The sequence below is a fragment of the Pleurodeles waltl genome, chromosome 3_1 (assembly GCF_031143425.1).
Source record: "Pleurodeles waltl isolate 20211129_DDA chromosome 3_1, aPleWal1.hap1.20221129, whole genome shotgun sequence".
NCBI classification, from domain to species: Eukaryota; Metazoa; Chordata; class Amphibia; order Caudata; family Salamandridae; genus Pleurodeles; species Pleurodeles waltl.
In genome coordinates, this window is record NC_090440.1 from 259,544,737 (window position 1) to 259,564,132 (window position 19,396).

At 44.2% G+C, this 19,396-nt stretch overlaps 1 protein-coding gene across 1 annotated transcript in view; it reads right to left on the reverse strand.

The window, feature by feature from the left end:
- NMB (neuromedin B) overlaps positions 1-17,854 on the reverse strand; it is a 56,503-nt gene extending 38,649 nt beyond the window's left edge. Inside the window, exon 1 of the mRNA XM_069221251.1 lies at positions 17,539-17,854. Coding sequence (XP_069077352.1) covers positions 17,539-17,704 — 166 coding nt within the window. The 5' untranslated portion in view covers positions 17,705-17,854. The remainder of the gene's footprint in view (positions 1-17,538) is intronic.
- Positions 17,855-19,396: the final 1,542 nt, after the last annotated feature.

Consider the following 19,396-nt stretch of genomic DNA (forward strand, 5'->3'; position numbering starts at 1 on the left):
AGCAGAGGTAGATTTTCATTTTTATCTTATCTGATATCGCAATATGTTTTTATGTTTAAAGCTGGTTATCTCTTGTCTAATCCCGGCTGGTGTTTGGAGTACAGTAATTGACGGGAAAGAGCTTTACAAGCTGGCCCTGGCAGTTATTTACAGGGCTCAGCATAGCCTACCTCATTTACGGTATGACCAGAAACACAATGTCATTGTGTACTGGCGAACGGAAATGTTTTAAGGATGTGGAAGATAAAAAGAAGCATGTGTTACATTGACCTGAGTCGTACAAGTTCACTTGTATTGTCAGTAGAGAGGGTGGGTTCAACATTGCTTGCAGAAGATCACAAACCGTGGGAGCTGGACGGCTGTGTTTATTTGTGTGCCCATCTTAAATCGGGGTGTTTGCAAACAAACTGGTGTAAAATGTTGTTTTTGCATCAATTAGTCAATGGAAATAACATATTTGTACTGATCGTATGTAAAAATAATACCAATGCAGAACTGATCAACATCTGTGAAAAATTGCCCTGGTTCAGATCAAAATTTTCAAACAGTGACACAATTTCCATGATCCGGTTCTATTTCCGAGGCTCACTCACAAGCAACCATTAGATTATGCCATATTCCTTTTTGACTTACACTAAGTAAACAAGGAGGAAATTGATTTTATCCAATGTTGCTGGTTTCTGTAAGCAGGCCACTTGTCAAACCGATTTTGTCATTTACAACTAAAATTGGCATTAGTCATTACCTTTACTAGTATACTCAAACTATTTGTCTCTCAAACTCACACACAAACTCCAGAGAATCCAGAACACAGCTGTGCGCCTCGTCCTTGGCCTCCCCCGCCACGAACGAATCTCACCACACCTCAAAACCCTTCACTGGCTCCCCATAAACAAGAGAATCACATTCAAGATCCTCATCCACGCACACAAATCCCTCCACAACACCGGCCCGACATACCTCAACGAAAGAGTGAACTTTCACACTCCCACCCGCAACCTCCGATCAGCCAACCTCGCCCTGGCCACAGTCCCCCGCCTCCAACGCACCACCTCAGGAGGCAGGTCCTTCTCCTACCTTGCCCCCAAAACCTGGAACTCCCTCCCCACCAACCTCCGCAAAACCAAAGACCTCCTGCTCTTCAGAAAGGGCCTCAAGACATGGCTGTTCGAACAGTGACCCTCCTGCCCCCCACAAGCGCCTTGAGACCCTCACGGGTGAGTAGCACGCTATATACATTTTTTGATTGATTGATTGATTGAAAGTCTTCATATGTACCTGTGCTGGTACCTAGGAATGCTAGCCCTTTCGGTGCACCGCCTGACCTATTCAACCTGAAAATTATCAATAACTCTTCCTCTCTGGCCTTGCATCCTATCCTGTATGACCTCACTATTCAACTACTCTCTCTGCTCTAGTAACTGAATGCTTCAAATCTGCCATTGTTGCGTAACATCTGACCTCCATTCAAGGGGCCTGGCTATCAATAGAGCTGCTGGTGCAGTGGCAGGGGGGCCCAGGGATCTTGGGAACCCAATTCACCTCAAAAGTAACTGTGTTTTTGAACTTCCAAGCTAGAGGATGGGAACATTTTCCTTGCTTGTATTCGAGCCCATGGTAACCCGGCTGTGCTCACGCCTTCATTTCGAACAATCTTGACCTCTTTGCTGCAATAGACATCATTGTCCATGCTGCCCTCCTTTCTACACTCACCTCTTTAGGTATCATGAATCAAGCAATGGCTTTCTTCCTATTTTTCTGATCGATCCTTCTCAATTATCCCACTCTTCATTCTCTGACCTACCCCCTTGCCAGCTGGTATTCCTCAAGCTTGGTTCTGGACCCTCTCCAATTCTCCCTCTACACCAAATGACTTGGAGACATCTAATATTTTAGTCTCCCATCCAACCTCAATTCAATTCATAAAGCTTTATTCGGCACATATAAATGACCATGAAAGCATGAACAAAGAAGAAGAAAAAAAAAAAGACAACAGTACACATTTACAAAGACATTGCAACCAAAACCCACAGTTATCAATCATAGTCAATGGCTCATTGAGTAATACATACAGTCATTCATAAGTATATAAAATGAACAATAAAATATATTAAAAACTCATACTTTTCCTGGAATTGATGCACTGATTTAAAAAGGTGGCAGTATAAAAACAAATATCTGCCGATTGCAGATTAAAAATTAAAGCCATGGCATGTTTAGCTGTACGTGTTCCGTATTTAACAAACAGAGGTTTCAAAAATACTATACGAAAACATGTATACAGTTTACAGAACAGCAGAAGGTGCACAGTGCTCTGTGTAGATACATTATTCCACCTACATGGCCCATTCGGGTGTTTCTTAATGTTTGGATGGGCTACTAAACAATGTGCCATCCCAAATCTTAGTCTGGTTAGCACAAATTTATGTGAATTCCTAGTCACCATAGTTAGGTAAGATGGAAAACCCTCCATTAGATTGTATCTATTATAAAAAATGACGGAGGACAATGATCCGGCTATGGTTGCTCGTTTCCTTTCTGCATAAGTTAGAAATATACTTTTCATTTCTGATTTGGAGATCGTGGTTGCTGCACTAGGATTATTTAAAATATTCAGATTAAAAATGTCTGAAAAACAGACAACAACATATTTAACCCAGGGAATATCTCGATATTTATCCAAACGTAAGCAATCCTCAACAATAGTTCTGTTAAGTAGCTTCTCATCGCCAAGCCAGAAAGACCGCCAGATCATCAATGGTCTAAGTGATATCAGATCAGTTAAATAATTAATGGCTAATTCGCGGTGGCTTAATTCAGTTGAGGCAGAGATGGGCAAAAACAGGAGCTTTTTTAAAAACATATTTTCCTCCAACTGTAAGTTGTAGGTACAGCTATAACCCCATACTCCTGCCCCATACAGAGCAATAGTCACACATCTAGCTTGGTAAATCTTGAGCATATCCCTGGTTCGACGATCCCCAACTTTTGCAGCAAATCTATAAATACCATAAGCATTTTTTGCCATTTTATTCCGGATGTTATTAAATTCATTGTTCCATTTCCTGTCATTAGAGAAGGTAATACCTAGGTAACAAAATGTATCCACCTGTTGCACCTTTTCACCGTCTATAAAAAAGGCATTTAACGTTTTGGCTTTAGCTCCGCAGGTCATGGTATGCGTTTTTCCCTTATTAATTACTAGTTTTCTATCTTCAATAAAGGAGGAAAAACTATCCATTAGTCGTTGTAGTCCAACAGGTGTTCGAGAGAGTAAAACAGCGTCGTCGGCATATAGTAACACCGACACCGGAACACCGTTGATCTGAGGGGCATCAGCATTAACCTTTTTTAAAATATCATCAATTCCATTAATAAATAAAATAAATAAAAGAGGCGCCAAAACACAACCCTGTCTAATTCCTCGTGTAACACAGATTTTTGGAGTACATTCTCCTCTGGTTCCAAAACGTACGTTGGTTTTCAGTTTCTCGTATAACCTAGCGAGGAAAAAGATTATGCCTTCTTGGGCTCCTAAATTTAACAGAGTTGGCCATAAAATGGAATGGTCTACCATATCGAATGCGCTGCTCAGGTCAGCAAAACAAAGATACAGTGAACCGGGTTTCGCTTCAGTATACTTCCCGATCAGTAGATCAAGATTGATGCACTGGTCGAGCGTACCTCGTCCCTTCCTAAAACCATACTGGCTGTCAGCCAGTATGCTATCCTGCTCAGCCCATTCCTCTAGTCTTACTAACATCACTCTACTCATAACCTTGACTGAAGAGTCAAGGAGAGAGATCGGGCGGTAATTCTTAGCGTCAGATCTACTTCCCTTTTTATGAATTGGCACAATGATTGATTCACCCCAAGTTACAGGGGCCTCGGCACACACGGCAACATTAAAAACAATGGTTAAAAGGGGGCCCCAGACATCTGGCGCAGCTTTATAAACGTCTATAGGTACCCCGTCCGGGCCCTGAGCTTTCCCTCCTTTGCTAGCCCGTATACCATATTTGACCTCACTGACGGATATATCCAAAGGCAGAGTAGGCCACTTATTGGGACTAGGATCATTGACTTTATCAGAGTCAAAAATGCTTGAGAAATATGCAATCCAACCCTCGCTAGAAACATTAGAAGTCAACTGTGGTGTTTTTTCATCCCTTAGAAAAGGCGAGTTGACTGTGGCCCAGAATAATGTACAATTTGATAATTCAGCAGCTTGGTTGAGGGAATCCCAAGCCTGTTGCTGCAGTTCACCCTTCCTCTGTTTGAGCGCACATTTATATTCCATTCTTAATTTATTTACCAGTTTTTTGTCCCTGGGCCTCGCTGCTAAAGCCTGCTTGAGGCCAGTTAGTGCGGAAGTGCAAAGGTGATTAAACCATCTCGGTCCGTTCCTACTTTGCCTACTATTGCGACTGGTAAACTTGGCATCAATAGCTTCATTAATTTGGTTAAAACAATATAAAACCCTCTCAGAGTCAGAACTATTTTTTTAAATAGAAGCAATGTCCAGAAGGTTCTCATTAATTATGGAGCTAGTTAAATCATCGGCTCTTTCACCAATCCATCTTAGCCTTACACCGTTAGTCCTATGTGGTTCTACATTAGAAATAATAATTCCCACATCCACCGAACTTCCGGCCCAAAGGGTAGTGTCCAGAATAATACGGTTGTGGTCACTTAGGGTAGTTACTTCAATTCTTGGTGGATCACAGTAAGAACTAATATTAGAAGATGTGATCACATGGTCAATGACCGAGCTGGTGTGCCAATTTTTAAAAGTGGGAATGGGTAAACCATTAACATCTTTACAGCACTCCACTATTTCCAGGTCATAGCAGCCCATGAACTTATGCAGTGCTTCCCCATAACTGTTATGTCCAAAATGCGGGACATCCCAGCCGGCACTGTTAGTAACCCCACAAACCCTTTGTGTAGACAAATCGCACAAAGTAGTATTGAAGTCCCCTACCCAGATGAAGTCAAATACAACATTCTGTTCCAGACATAGATTTTCGACAGCGCCGGCTAAGTCTGTTACTACTTTGACCCGGGTAACATCAAAAATGTTATTATAATAGTTAATCAATAAAACATTATGGTCTTTGTCATCCACAAGCCAGAGGATCTGCACAAGGTCCCCTACAGGTATATACTTTTTAACCACAATAGGACGACAGATCGTTACAAGTATAAGGAGACCGCCTTTCGCTCTACCTATACCACCTCCCAACGCCGGTAAATTGTAAGAAACGAATCCCTCATAGTTAACTTCATCTTTACACCATGTTTCTTGAAGACATAAAATGTCATGGGCATTAACAAACGTTAACCATCCCGGATCCCTCTCCTTCGATTTCAGCCCTGCCACATTCCAACAAACAATAGTAATAGTATCCTTACCCCTAACACAATTACTATCAGGCACCATACCATTGTTTCGTCCCCAATTCGCATTCTGGTTTGAATTGCTTATGTCCCCACAATCAGGCGGTGCCCTTATATCCACCGCCAATTCGATTTCTGTGTTGTTGGGCATCTCTTGGGCCATGGTATTGTCTATACCAATATCCACACAGGGAATAATAATCACCTGGGGTAAGAACTGCCCTCCCTCATTAAGTCAATCATTTGCATCCAGAGAACTTAGGGGTTGAAACCGGTTTTGCATTGAAATATCAGGGTATAGCCTGTGTGTAGCAGGGCATAATCTACTTCCTCTACTCCCATAAGGGGCATTATTATGATGGCTGTAAAAGAAAGCAAGCGAGCGGGCACACACATTATTATCAATAATTGGTAATGAGGCAGCTCTTAATAATACAGTGGCAGCATGTTGAGGGTGTTTAAAGTTTATAATGACACAGTCACCGCTAAAACTTTTCTTAGAGCTCCCTATCCAATTTACCCTTCTGGTAGTCAGAACTTGATCTGAAAGTTCAGTTGGGAATCCACAATGCCTGTGCATCCAGGAAACGGTTTTATTTTTTAAAGACTCGTGGGTTTCCTGGTGATTCCCCTTAGCAACAGGGGGAACATTAGCTAAAACTACCACATATGGTGCGCAGTCAGGAGGGAGATTAATGGTGCGCCTTCGCCTTACCTCAGTCCAATCCTCTTTTCTATCAGGTATTAAAACAACCTGACTATCATTACAGGCTAAGGACTGTGCTGTCGGGTAGTTCTGTACAACACTCCTACTAATATCTAAACCTGTAACATCACGGGGAGGAGCAACCTGAATATCATGATTGCTTATTGTTATTGGGGCTCACACACTATCTGCTTCCACCAGTGTTTTTTTTAGGAGATCGCCTAATCTATTAACCTCTGCGGTTAGCTGATCAATTTTTACCATAAGAGGTTTGACAATACCCTTAATCTTTAAGTCAATAATACTTACTAAGTTTTTTGTTTTTTCTGCATCTAGTTTAACGTCGTCGATATTTGCCGTATTATCCTCATCCTTATCTGGATTCTTGAGGGGGCTAACTAATCTTTTTTTTGCGGGCCGAGCACCCCCACGTTTAGTCTGGGTCTTTCTACATGCTCTAACCACTCTAGATAGTGGGGTGGGTGGATGTTGCACTATGGGATCAGTAGAAACCTCTAGATCGGCTAAGGTAGAAGTATTCTGCATAATCATTTCCCTATCAGGAACACCGGAATTAGTGCAGACACTACTACTGTCATCCAGAACCAATGGAGCAGGTGAAAGTTGCACACTAGATAATGGGGGGGGGGCTGCTAAGCCCTAGGGAGTGTCTCCTCTCACAGTTAATTTTACTAACAATCTTCACTAAATAATTATCCAATGTCTGGGGTATAGAGGGGACTTTTTGCTTTGACATGCTTAACAGTCACAAATTATCACTTAAAAATCGAATAAGGCTTTCCCTAATTACACACAAATAATAAGATAATAATGGCTGCTTGAAAACAAAATGTGATATACACAACCTACATACAGTCCAAAAAAACACTTAAAGAACTCTCACAGTGTACAGGTCTACAGGTCACAAAAGTCAGCAGCCTGTATAAACCTGAACCTTGTCACGAACTGTCACGAACTGTCCGCCCTTTATCCAGGCTTCGTCCTCGACAGTACACAAACACCGACAGAGCCCGCTCACGAAGGCACACAGACACCGACCGAGCCCGTCGCACAGACACCGAAAGAGCCTGGTCTCTGCAGTATACAACACCGACAGAGCCCCTTGCTTTGCTCCGTCTTCGCCTCCACACCTCGTCACTGTCTCGCCTCCCCTGCTCGGAGCCCGCGATCCTCGATTCCGGAGGTGCGTTGTTGATGCGCAATTAAAGCTCAGCTGTCAGGAAGGTTGGTGGCTGGTTTCACGTACTTTCATACAGTCACAGCTGTCTGTCAGTTCATTCACTCCATTACTGCAGTACAAACCGCAGCTGCCCTCCCCGTGTTATTCCACAACCTGGGCCTATAGCACTTCCTCTTGCGCGGTTTCAGTCACGATGGTACACAGAGAGTGAAGTTGCACCGATCTCATGTCATCGTCGAGAAAATCAAAAGCCGCCGAACTGGTCGCGTGCACGCCCTGTAAATCCGCGTACAACCAAGAAGGGAGGCGAGGGAAAGGGCCACTTACGCGAACGGAGATGCAGAACTTCCAGACAGTCCTGGGCAGTGCGTAAAGCACAAGACCACGCGAGGCTACGGGCCCTGTCTCTCCTGGCGGCCGGCGGGGGACAGCTCTTCTCTCAGGTGGTCTTCCAGTGCCCCTGCAATGCCTGGAGCTTTAGCTACAATCTGGTCTCCATGCTGATGCCCGCTCTGGTGCTGCTGCTGCTCGGCCTCCTGCTCAACTCGTGCACCTGGCGGCTGCTCACGGGCTGTTGCGCCCCTTTTCCAGAGCGCAGCTCCCGCCGCTGCTGGCTGCGAGTCCTCGGGCTGCTGGCGGCCGGCGCCTCGGTGGCCCCCTTCACCTGGATCGCCGTAGCCTACTACGAGTGTTTGGTTACCGGGGAGCAGCCGCTGGCACCCCCCTGGCTACAGACGAGGCTGCGCTTGGACAGCACTACCGGAAGTGATCACTCGACGAATCCTTTCCCCCATCCAACCTATTTTAATGGTCATATGATCTATTGCTTTCAATAGCATTCCTTGTTCAAATGCTTATTTCTGGTTTCAGTAAATAAAAAATTCAACCAAACAAAATAACAACAACAGCAGTAATAATAATAATAGTAATAATAATATTATTGCAACCTTCTGCAATAATAACTTGTAATTCAAAGACCAGGCTGCGTATTTTAAGGTTCAAAATCAAATAAAGATGCCCCACTTATTATACTCCAATTTGTCACTGGTTGGTGAAGCAACAGACAGATGTCAGATTGTGTTACAGGCGTTAATTCAAGGAGACAGGTTACAGGTATACACAACAATATGCCCCACCAGGAGTATGAACACACACTTCACACTTAAAAGTTGCACAATGCTGACTCCTCATCTCCAACTTAGCCCTTGAGCAGCCTGCTATTTGCTTCTAAGGTGCGAGGTAAGGGGCAAGGAGCAGAGAATGCATACTGTTATCTAGATATTTGGAGCGCGGCTTGTCCTCCAGTATGGTATCCAGGCACTGGAGCAGGTATGTAGGTGTGGGGCTGACGTGGGTACGAGAGGAGTTAAGTGGAAGGCTAGTTGAAGAGCCAGATCTTCAGCTTCTTGTGGAATTAAAGAAGTGAAGAGGAAGCCCTGATGTGTAAAGGGAAGATATTCTATGTTTTAGGTGTGATGTGGGACAAGGCTAGGTCTCCAAAATGTAAATATGGCACTTAGTCCTGTTTACTTTCTACTCCTACCCCTGCCTCTATACCTCAGGAGATCAGGGGCAGCAAAGACAATACCAGGAGTTTCATGGGACAAGCGATGTGGTAGCGGCCACAACATTTAGCAGCACTTGACTGGTGTTCATGTCCAGGAACCAATATGCATCGTGCTCAATGTCAAGGACTTTGCTGCAGACGCAATCAGTCACTGAGCATGCATGCATGCATAGACATGCCTGCAGGTGAGCACACTTGCAAACTTACAGACACGCACACAAATGCAATGGCACAGCTCACTCGTGCATCGCATTTCAACACATAGGATAATACACACCTCCATTCTTGTATAACACACGTCATCCTCATCCCAAAAACCACACATTCTACTCACAAAGAAAGTGGACCATGGGGTATCAGATACAACACTACAAGGCCATCCCCTTCACCTTTGTGCCCACCCAAAAACAATTGATGAATTCAATGTGCACTAATTATATCTCTTTCAATCTGGCAATGGGACATTGGAGCCTGGTACAGGTTATACACTAACAAAAAAGCCTGGATAAATTAGCTTTAAAAATATACTCTAATGACATTACAAAGAAGTTGGATGTGATGGATGATTACATATCTGTGAATGACCTATTGGGCATTATTAATACAATCAGTGATTATTTTCAATCCTGTGAGGATCATGATGTCCTTTAGTACAACAGTGTTTGTGTCTGCTTTTTTATCCCATGGGGCAAGTGGAATTACAGAAGGGGCTGCAGATGCGTATGTTGACCCATCTGAAATATGGATGGTGCCAGTGGACATTTTGCAATCCCAAGGTGTCTCATTTGTATGGGAGTGTGGTCCAGTGCAAATGAGGGAAAGCATTTCCCTGTGCTGTCTCACAGAATAGGGTGCAGGATATGCAAGTACTCAAGAAGGGCCATATATGACATTGCACTCAATCAGTGTGGCCCCAAAAGCACCACTTGAGAGAACGGAGGAGAGTATCACAGATTCACAAAACTGCACCTACCTACATAGGGGTTCCTGACACTCTTGAAACTGAAACTAAATCCAACGCCTGCAGTGAAAGGCTCACCAGTGGTTTCAAACTGCAAATCCACCTTTCACTAATGCTCTGCTCCCATGGCGGGCACAAGTCCACACTTGGACCACATTATAGTAACTCGGTACATAGACACGGTGTGCGCCTATTGCACCCCAGTAAGGTGCCATAGCAAAGATCAGGCATGTGCTCCTGGTATGCGATTAAGCCACAGGTACAAAACTCTCTTCGAATTTGTCCTTTACATTTTTTTTTTGATTGTATTGAACGTAAGCCAAAACATTTTCAGAAACATTTGTAAAATGACAACTCAACTAGCTAAATTAACTTGTGGAAATCTCGTGTGCGTGGTATAGTGTCCGTTACCTGGCTTTTGCTGAGACATACGTGAAGCCCACAATGCTAGGGCTGGCCCAGACTCTCGGAGGCCATGTGGAAGAGGTTGCACTGCTCAAACAGGAGCGAACAGATGGAGAGCTCCCTTCTGGAAAGTTCCAGAGTGGCGCAGGTGACAGTGTCCCAGTTTAGGCCTCATCATTTCAATGTGAGAAACAAAGCGACATCTGTTCGGTGTTTTCAAAGACATATTTGGGTACTGATCTGTTTCAGTGAATATAGTTAGTAGAAATAGCTGGTAATTCGTTTTTTTCTGAGTTCTGTCCTGGTGACAATAGATTCAAACGAATATCTTGCAGGTTGCACTAAGCTGTTTGCAGCGTGTGAATAGTAGATTATGCTGTTTTACCAGCACTGGTATTAAACGTCTACAGAATGCATCTGAATCTATGCAATAACAATGCAATAACCTTCTGATCTGCTTTACATAGATCACACACACAAATGCACACCTTGGACTTACAAAATACGCGTAATGCTCTGCACCAGGCACACTGTGTAAACTATTTTATGAATGTCCAAACACACAGCTGTGCAGGTGGTGCATTAACAACCTGAGCTACGGTCTCACTGCTTACACACAGGTATCCAAATAGGTGTCTCACACACCTAATCTATCTTAAATTGTTGTCTTTTTGCGACAAGAAAGGTAAGCTAGAACATCTTTGCTAATGGACTGTTCCTTGGTGTCCATTTCTTAGGGGATTGTAGGCGACCTTCAATCACACCTGTCAACGAATCTACTTTTGCCTTTGACTCCGTTATGACTCTTTTCCCCGCAGTCCCATCTTATCCCCAATAAATTCAGAGTTTCAAAAGATGTATTTATTTAATTATTATTTATTTATTTTTACATTTGAAGCACGTTTTCAGTTCCTCTAATACTTCTGAGTTCGGTAAAATGAGCACCTAGAAGTATGTTATACCAACTGAGGTCACAAACAGCGCTAGGACTGGCGGCAGTGTACGTTAGTGTAATAACGCCCCTCCCCACCGTTCCACCTATTACAATAGTCCATGCACGTCTGCTTGGTGCTCTGGGGCTGGCGAGGTCTGCACGCTTCGTTTTCTGATTTTTTTTTCTGATACCATCTGCAGGTCGAGTCCTAACAGGTGTAATCTGCCCTCAAAGGCGTACCTGGAGGGAGGGAGGCTCGAGGACTCCCTTCACGCTGGCAACAGAGAAAACGATGCACCTTGACACCGTGAGGTGTTTTGTTGCTTACGCGCGCGCCAGAAAACACATGAGTTTAAATAATAACTGATAGAGAACTTCAGTTCTCTGAGTTCTCAATAACAGTATCAATTAATTTTGCACTTAAGTATCTTTATAGCGATATTCCAAATCACGAGGATGGGAATGGGGGCTCCGGCACCATACAGAACAAGCATTGCCAAAGCTAATGGGTCCCGCTTTTCGGCAAAGACTTTGTCAATGTAGATCGGGTGTTTTTTTATTTAAAGCATTGACCACAAAGGGGATAACATTATACTTTCCAATACTGAACTCCATTGTTTAAAAAGCTCAGTGATACATAAGTGCATATCTATGGTGACGCATGCTAAAGTATGAGTCATGACGTTGCAGGCCATCACTTGATAATGTTTATACAGGTATGAGTGACCACACATGGGTGCATTCATCATGATGCGGCACCATTTTGGCTTTTTTCAATTTACTGTTCCAAGATGGCAGACACCAAGCATGGAGCAGTAAAGTAAGGAAAAAAATAGGTGCAATAGCTCTTGAAGAAGGAGGGTGACCCGATACCGAATTGCACACGCACATTTTTTTTTTTTAAACGTGATTGTGAGTGGCGAGAGTGCAATGGTTTAACAGGCGGGTCGGTCAACAGAGAAGCATGGTAAGAGTGTTAAAAGTTTGAAAAAAGCCTGAGGAAGAGGGGAAGGGAACCAGTTGAATAGATATGAGGTGAGGGAGTGGAAACCACATGGGCGGGAGGAATTGAGGAGGTAAACAGCACTGCAAGAATAAAACCTGCACTCTCACGCAGTGCAAAAAAAGAAAAAAATTGTTCCCTGAATGGAAGCAGTGGAAGGATAGAAGTTATCTAATGCCAGCAAAGCTGTGACTCTGGTATCGTGCACTATGATGTGAGAACTTACCTGATCTAAGACTTCTAGATTGAAAGCACTATGTATGTATGTGGTGTTAGAATTACTCTAACTCAACAGCGCTCATAGGTGAACCTTTAAGTGGAGCCACCGAGATTCATGGCTTTCACTTGATGCTTACTCACACAGATTAGGAAGAGCTGAACCCACTAAACTGTCCTGTCATTTACTTGGCCAACAGCCAAGCAGAACTAGAATAATAACCTCAGCACTTTTGCCCTCTTTGGAGCGATAAACATCCACTTTTAGTCTTTGAGTTTAAAAAGGTGCTCACCATAGGACCTTTAAGAGTCTTGGTAGCCCTATGTTCAGTATTCTGAGAGGGCTGAGCATGCATGTGCTCTTCACTCACCCTCCATTGATTGGCTCTTAAGCCTATCCTTGCCATTTCCCTTCCTCAGGTTACTGACTTTCTTTGGTAGGGAGTAAAAGGCCAGGCAAGTATGAACATTGGAATAAGGTAATATACAGCATAGCTCAAGTGGAGAAGGAAATACAGAGGAAGATAAAAAAGACCTTGACTTTAGAATCCAAGGCAGTCTACTTCCAGAAGAAAGTATATGCATTTTTATAATTTTTGTATAACTTCAAAATATAGTAAAAGTCAGTCTTGGCTCGACCCAGGGGAGTATTTCTCTTTCATCTCACGCTTTTGGATGGAACAAAATCATGAGACTAGGGATAAAGGGGCCTTCATAACTTATACCTCAATGTAGTTTTTTGTTTTTAAGATCTTGATGCATTGTGTGGTATGAAAGTTATAGTACTTTCAACTCATTTCTAAAGCACACATCTGCCCATTATGGGCCTCTAAAAGCTAAATAAATAAATGAATGTAGGGAAAGCTGGGTCTTCAAAAATTATGTAAAGGCAAAGAGGACTTCTTGAAGTATAGAGGGTTTAGAGAAGGTCATTCCAAAGCAAGGATGCTGGTAGAAAGAGGGAAAGGCAATGTTTTATCTTCTTTCTAAATGAGAAAATAAGTAACATCCTACTGCCTCATCCAAGATCATGAGTGGTGTGTTAGTGTTGAGGATTTTGCTGATGAATACGGTACTTTTGTGCACAGAACTCTGAATTTTATTTGTTGCTAAACCAGTAGCAAGCGTGACTGACCAACAAGCGTGTATTTTTGCATACCAACTGGAGAGTGATATCTTGAATCATTTGAAGACCTGTCCAAACCTGTCCAGACGTATCCAAAAATACAGGTCGCTGGTGTTATCAGGTTTAGATGCTACAATTATTGTGACTGCAAGGATCAGTCTTTAGGGGTTGGAAAAGCCACATCTTTTGAGTGAACTTCAGACTAGCTACTGAATATATCTGAGGGTGAAAACAGATGCTACAATGCATCTTCTCACAGGATTTAAGTCCTATGGTGCCTGCCCTTGCACACAACAAATGAACCATAATACAACTGAATATTGTGATGGAGACACCAAGGTCATTATGAAACCTCAAAGGTAAGTGTCATCAGCACAGTAGTGAAAGTGAGGGTTGGATGATTGGGTGAGTAGTGCAAGAGGGTGGATGTAAATATTAAAGGTAATTGAGGACAGTACCGTACACTGTGACGCTACGCAGGAAAGGTAGCTGGAGTAGGAAAAAAAGGGAGTGCATTAAGCAACAATGTTTTATCCCACCAGAAAGGATCTGAACCATATGTGTGCTATCCCTACTGTCCCCACGCTTGTCAAGTGATCATTCAGAACATCATGATCAACAATGTGGTCACCATAAATCCCAGTCCCTTATACAGCGATTATCACTGTAAATCAAGCCCAGTCCTCCATATAATGTGTCTTTCTCATTGTAAGTAGCATAGACTGAATGCAGATAGAGGGCAGTTCTCCACACAATGGACACAGCTGAAGGAGAGACCATCTGGTCTTTGATACAGTGTACCCAACTATAGTGTAAACAGCTCAGTTTTTAACAAAGTCTAGGTACCAGGCATCCTTTATACAACATAGCCTATGTGAGACTATATAGAGCAGTATTTATTATGTTGTATTCTTTTAACAATATTACTAACCATTGGATATAACAATCCCGTTTTGACTCAGTATATCCAACTGTAGGTTAAAACATCTACTACTTTAAACAATTTTATTGACTATAGGCAAAACAATGTAGCCCTTGATACAATGTATCAAACTAAAGGTTAAAAACCCAACTTCTTCAAAGAGTGTATGGGAATGTTGAATAACAATCTAGTTCTTTAATAAATCCAGCCCTTTAAACAGTGTTGCTGACTGTAAGTTAATTTATCGAGACCTACAGACAGTGTTTCAGACTACAAATTAAATAAAATATTGTTAGATTGTAGTTTAAAAGGACATCAATTAAACAGTGTTACTGACAGGAGGCAAAACAGTCTACTCCTGACAATCCAGATCTATACATAATGTAGAAATGTACTACCCCACCTCCTCCCCCCCCACGTTAAAAGTCCGTTCGGTTAGACCTAACTACAAACTGTAGGTTGAATAGTCCGGGCATAGACACAATGAATTCAACGGTGATTAAAAGCCACTCTTTTGAACAATTTGGGTTAGCAATCCAGTCCTCCACACAGTGTAACAATAGACTCTGGGTAAAACTCCTTAAGTTAAACAATGTTACAGGTTATAGACTAAAGGGTCCAGTCAGTGACACCATGTATCTGACTAAAGAGTATACAGTGCTTCATACAACCCGTCTGGTTGTAGGGTGAAAATCTAGTGCTCCATAAAATGTGTCTAGTAGGAGGTGTTGTCTGGCGAAGAGGGGCTGTTTGTTCGTTGAGGGCACCCGACGTCCTGCCCAGCAACCGCCAGCCACTTGTTATTAATTTAGCAAAGTTCACGAACAGGCGATTCCGCTCAGATCCCTCCCTCTTGGTTAAGGACAGGACCTGACAGAGGGACACACTGTGTACATGTCCTTCCTCTTGGACTAAGCAGCGGATGCTAAATTCATTAATTACACGCCACTCAATGAAAGCAGCTCCAGGACTGGTGCCAACTAGCGCCCCAGGATGAGATGGGGGGGTGGGGGGGAGGATCTTCCCACGATCACACGGCACACGGTAGGCAAAGCGAGAACATACCATTTGAAACCAGTTCACGAATCAAACCACAGACTGCATCCCTGTTAAAGCAGCCAGATCTGGGCATTTAATGCAAATGTAAAAATGCGAGGAAAACGGCACAGGCAACACACCGTGGGCCCTCTACCTGACAAGTCATTGTAGCGTGACGCAAACTGCAACGAAAAGATACTCACCTGTTTTTTTAGCATCTTGAATGCTGAGTATTGTTGTTAGGGCCACTGAAATTACGCAATTCTGCGGCCACGGCGTTTTTCGCATAATTATGGATGTGCACTTGCACATCCAACATCTGCTGCATAATATGTCGATTTCAACAAAAAAAAATAGTGTTTCCAGTTCAATCGGGTCAAAAGTTATTAAAAAGGCGTCGTCGCGTTTCTCTGCGTAATGGAGAGCCCTTCGCAGTAGCTGGTCACCTTTCAACTGCTTATAGCGATTTTGGGGTCTTAACTGGTTCTAAGAAATGAGGTGAAAGATTTGCACCGACAGTGTTACCATGTTAAAAAAAATGAATACGGCAACATGTGCCGCATAACTTGGCTTGCCTTGTCGCACAATTTGGTCAACTCTGCCGCATAATTTCGAAATTCCCTGCTACATAATTGCCCTGGCCCCGATTATTGTATTTCTCAAACCGTCCTCTGGGTCTTACAAGATGCAACGCAGTACAGCGCGCTCAGTTTGGTGATTTGTGGAAACCTAAACATGAGAGTATTGTGTGGTAAACTGTTTGTTTAAGGTGTTGGAGAAAATCTTTAGGCTCCAATTAAAACCAGATGGCGAACAAAATGGGCAGATGTAATTAAAGTAGTCACACTAGACACTAATAGTGCTGAAATGTTGGCTTCGTTTTGCTGTACGATACCTGTGCTACGCAGTTCAATTGTAGTCAGTGTTATATGAACCCGAAAGATAAAAGGACGAGCCAGCTGCCCGGCATTCAACCCTCTCTCCTGCGGGTTGCAAACATGTCTCTGCAGCTGCCGCATAAACTGTGTTTTAATATCGGGCAATATATACATACATTTATTTACATACTTATTTAGGTAGACTAAACACACACAGAATATTACCATCTGCTATTTTGAACACTTGCTTAGAAAAAAGGACATACTGCATAATCTTTGGAAAAATCTGTCATTGTACTAATTGCATCAATAACGTTTCCTTCCTTGTGTGTTGCAGCAACCATACGTTTACACTATGTATCACATAATCCGTGTGTTAAACCTCAAACCGCGAAAACACTAGCCCATATTTATACTTTTTTAGCACCGCATTTGCGCCGCTTTTTGACGCAAAAACGGCGCAAACTTGCAAAATACAATTAACAATTGTATTTTGCAAGTTTGCGCCGTTTTTGCGTCAAAAAATGGCGCAAATGCGACGCTAAAAAAGTATAAATATGGGCCTAGATTTAGACTGTGATGAAACGTTTCAAGCGTTCGAATATTTTAACGCAATGCGGCAAGCAAAAAGCTACACTTTAACATTCAAACGTATGAAACAAAAGCCCTTAAACTCATTAGAATACTACAGGTAGTTTATCATATATTTTCAAAACGGAACTGATAGTTTATATCTACCTAACAATCGTGGCCAAATAGTGTCTTTTCGGGGTTCGAATGGCATTTACAAACCATTCCAGCCTTGGTCTCGTGGTTTGCCACGTCATCAAAGCCCGCGATAGTTTGGAAGTTCAGAAGAATAAGAGTGTATCTTCCAAAACTTGAATCATACCGGTGACATGGAGGTTTGCACATCTTCCTCCCTCTCCATCCCACTGATCTCGTTTGATCTGCAAGTGATGAATATATATTTATATCAGGTGCCTTAATCTAGAAAGGGTCAGAATGAGCGACGTGCATCTCAGACACGGATCTAAGCATCAGGAGCATTAATCCAATGAGCTAACATACAAGGATTGGACCCTCTCTACCCCATAGCCTGTTTGTTACAAGCATCTCTTCAGCAATGTCTCTACCCCACAGAGCTACCTCTTCCGAAGAGGGAAAGAGAAGAACAATACCTGTAGCCCAGAGGTTGCCCCTGGGGTTGACTTTGATCTTGGCCACCTTGTTGCGCTGCTCGGACAGGTCGACGCTGACGGCGGCGGTAGCTGAGATGAAGGCGGAGACCAACAGGTAGGCGAGGAGACCGAGCTGCAGCAGTCTGTGCACGGACAGCGGGGCCATGTCTACGGGCTGGGGCCGAAGCTGCAGGGCAAGGATGGGGGCTCTGCCGTCTATGCTCCGAGGACCTCTGACTTCTGCTGCTCCGGAGCTATCACTCGTCTGTTCTCCGACTCTCCGTCCCCTTCCAGCCCCTCTCTCCTCTGTTCTCTCCTACTCCGCCTCCTTCACTTAAGTAACCCAGGCGCGGGGTGGGGGTTGCTTGCTGAATAACAAATACTCTGCACTTACGTACAAAAGGGTGTGCGTGTGTCACTCTTTGGGGCTTTCTCTTAACCCCTTACAGAATGCGCCTCCAGAGGGACTGACAGGAGACAGGTGGAATGACTCATGTGCAGAGAGGTGTGTGAGTGAGTGTGTTTGTGTAGGCGGGGGAAGGGGCTTCTCCGACAAGCACTGCCAGTTCTGGGTTCTTGTCTCAGGCAGGAGTCCAGTGACAGCACCCCTGTGCAGGAAGACCATGGAAGTCTTCTCTTTGTGTGCTGCCTGCTCTGTGTGCTGTCCCCGGGACTCCGGCAGGCACAGACTCCTGTACAAAGAGAAGGGTGTTTCGTCCATGTCCTTCCTGGTCTATGGGCTGGCACTGGAGCCCCAGGAGGCACTGGCAGGAGTCCAGTGACCGGACTTAGCCCTGTCCTGCCTGCTCAATGTGCTGGGCCAAGGGCCCCATGAGGCACAAGCAGGAGTCCAGTGGCCGGACTCCTGTACAGGGAGACTGTGTGTTCTCCACTTCCTGCCTGATCAGTGTGCTGGCCTAGGAACCGCAGAAGGCAGAGGCAGGAAGAAGCCCAGTGACCGGACTCCTGTACAAGGAGAAGGGTGTCTCCTCCACGTCCTGCCTGCTCTGCTTGCTGGCCCAGGTACCCGAGGAGGCACAGGCAGGAGTACAGTGCCGGACTCTTGTACAGGGAGAAGGGTGTCTCCTCCACTTCCTGCCTGCTCAGTGTGCTGCCAAGGGCCCCATGAGGCACAGGCAGGATGGAGTCCAGTGACCGGACTCCTGTACAAGGAGAAGGGTGTCTTCTCCACTTTCTGCCTGCTCTATGTGCTGGGCCAAGGGCCCTAGGAGGCACAGGCAGGAGTCCAGTGACCGGACTCGGCCATGTCATGCCTGTTCTGTGTGTTGTCACAGGGACTCCAGCAGGCATAGGCAGGGAGAAGGGTGTCATGTACAGGGAGAAGGGTGTCTCCTCCACGTCCTGTCTGCTCTGCTTGCTGACCCAGGTACCCGGGGAGGCGCAGGCAGGAGTACAATGCCGGACTCTTGTACAGGGAGAAGGGTATCTTCTCCACTTCCTGCCTGCTCAGTGTGCTGTCCCAGAGACTCCAGCCGGCACAGGCAGGAGTCCGGTGACCGGACTCATGTACAGGGAGAAGGGTGTCTCCTCCACGTCCTGCCTGCTCTGCGTGCTGGCCCAGAGACCCATGAGGCACAGGTAGGAGTCCATTTTACTTCTACCATCCTATATGTAAGGCCTCTCTAACTTCCATGTTGGACTACCGCAAGTCATTGTGCTCGGCCTTCCCAAATACCATATTTTGCAGCTCTAACTGCTTCATAAGTCTGCAGCTCGTTTGATAATCGGGTTTAATTGATAGATGTGAATTTTTTCACATGCAAAGACCTTCTGTTATTTTCCAACAGCCAAATGATCTTCTTTCGTAGCCTCTGTATTTGCCACAAGATCATTCACG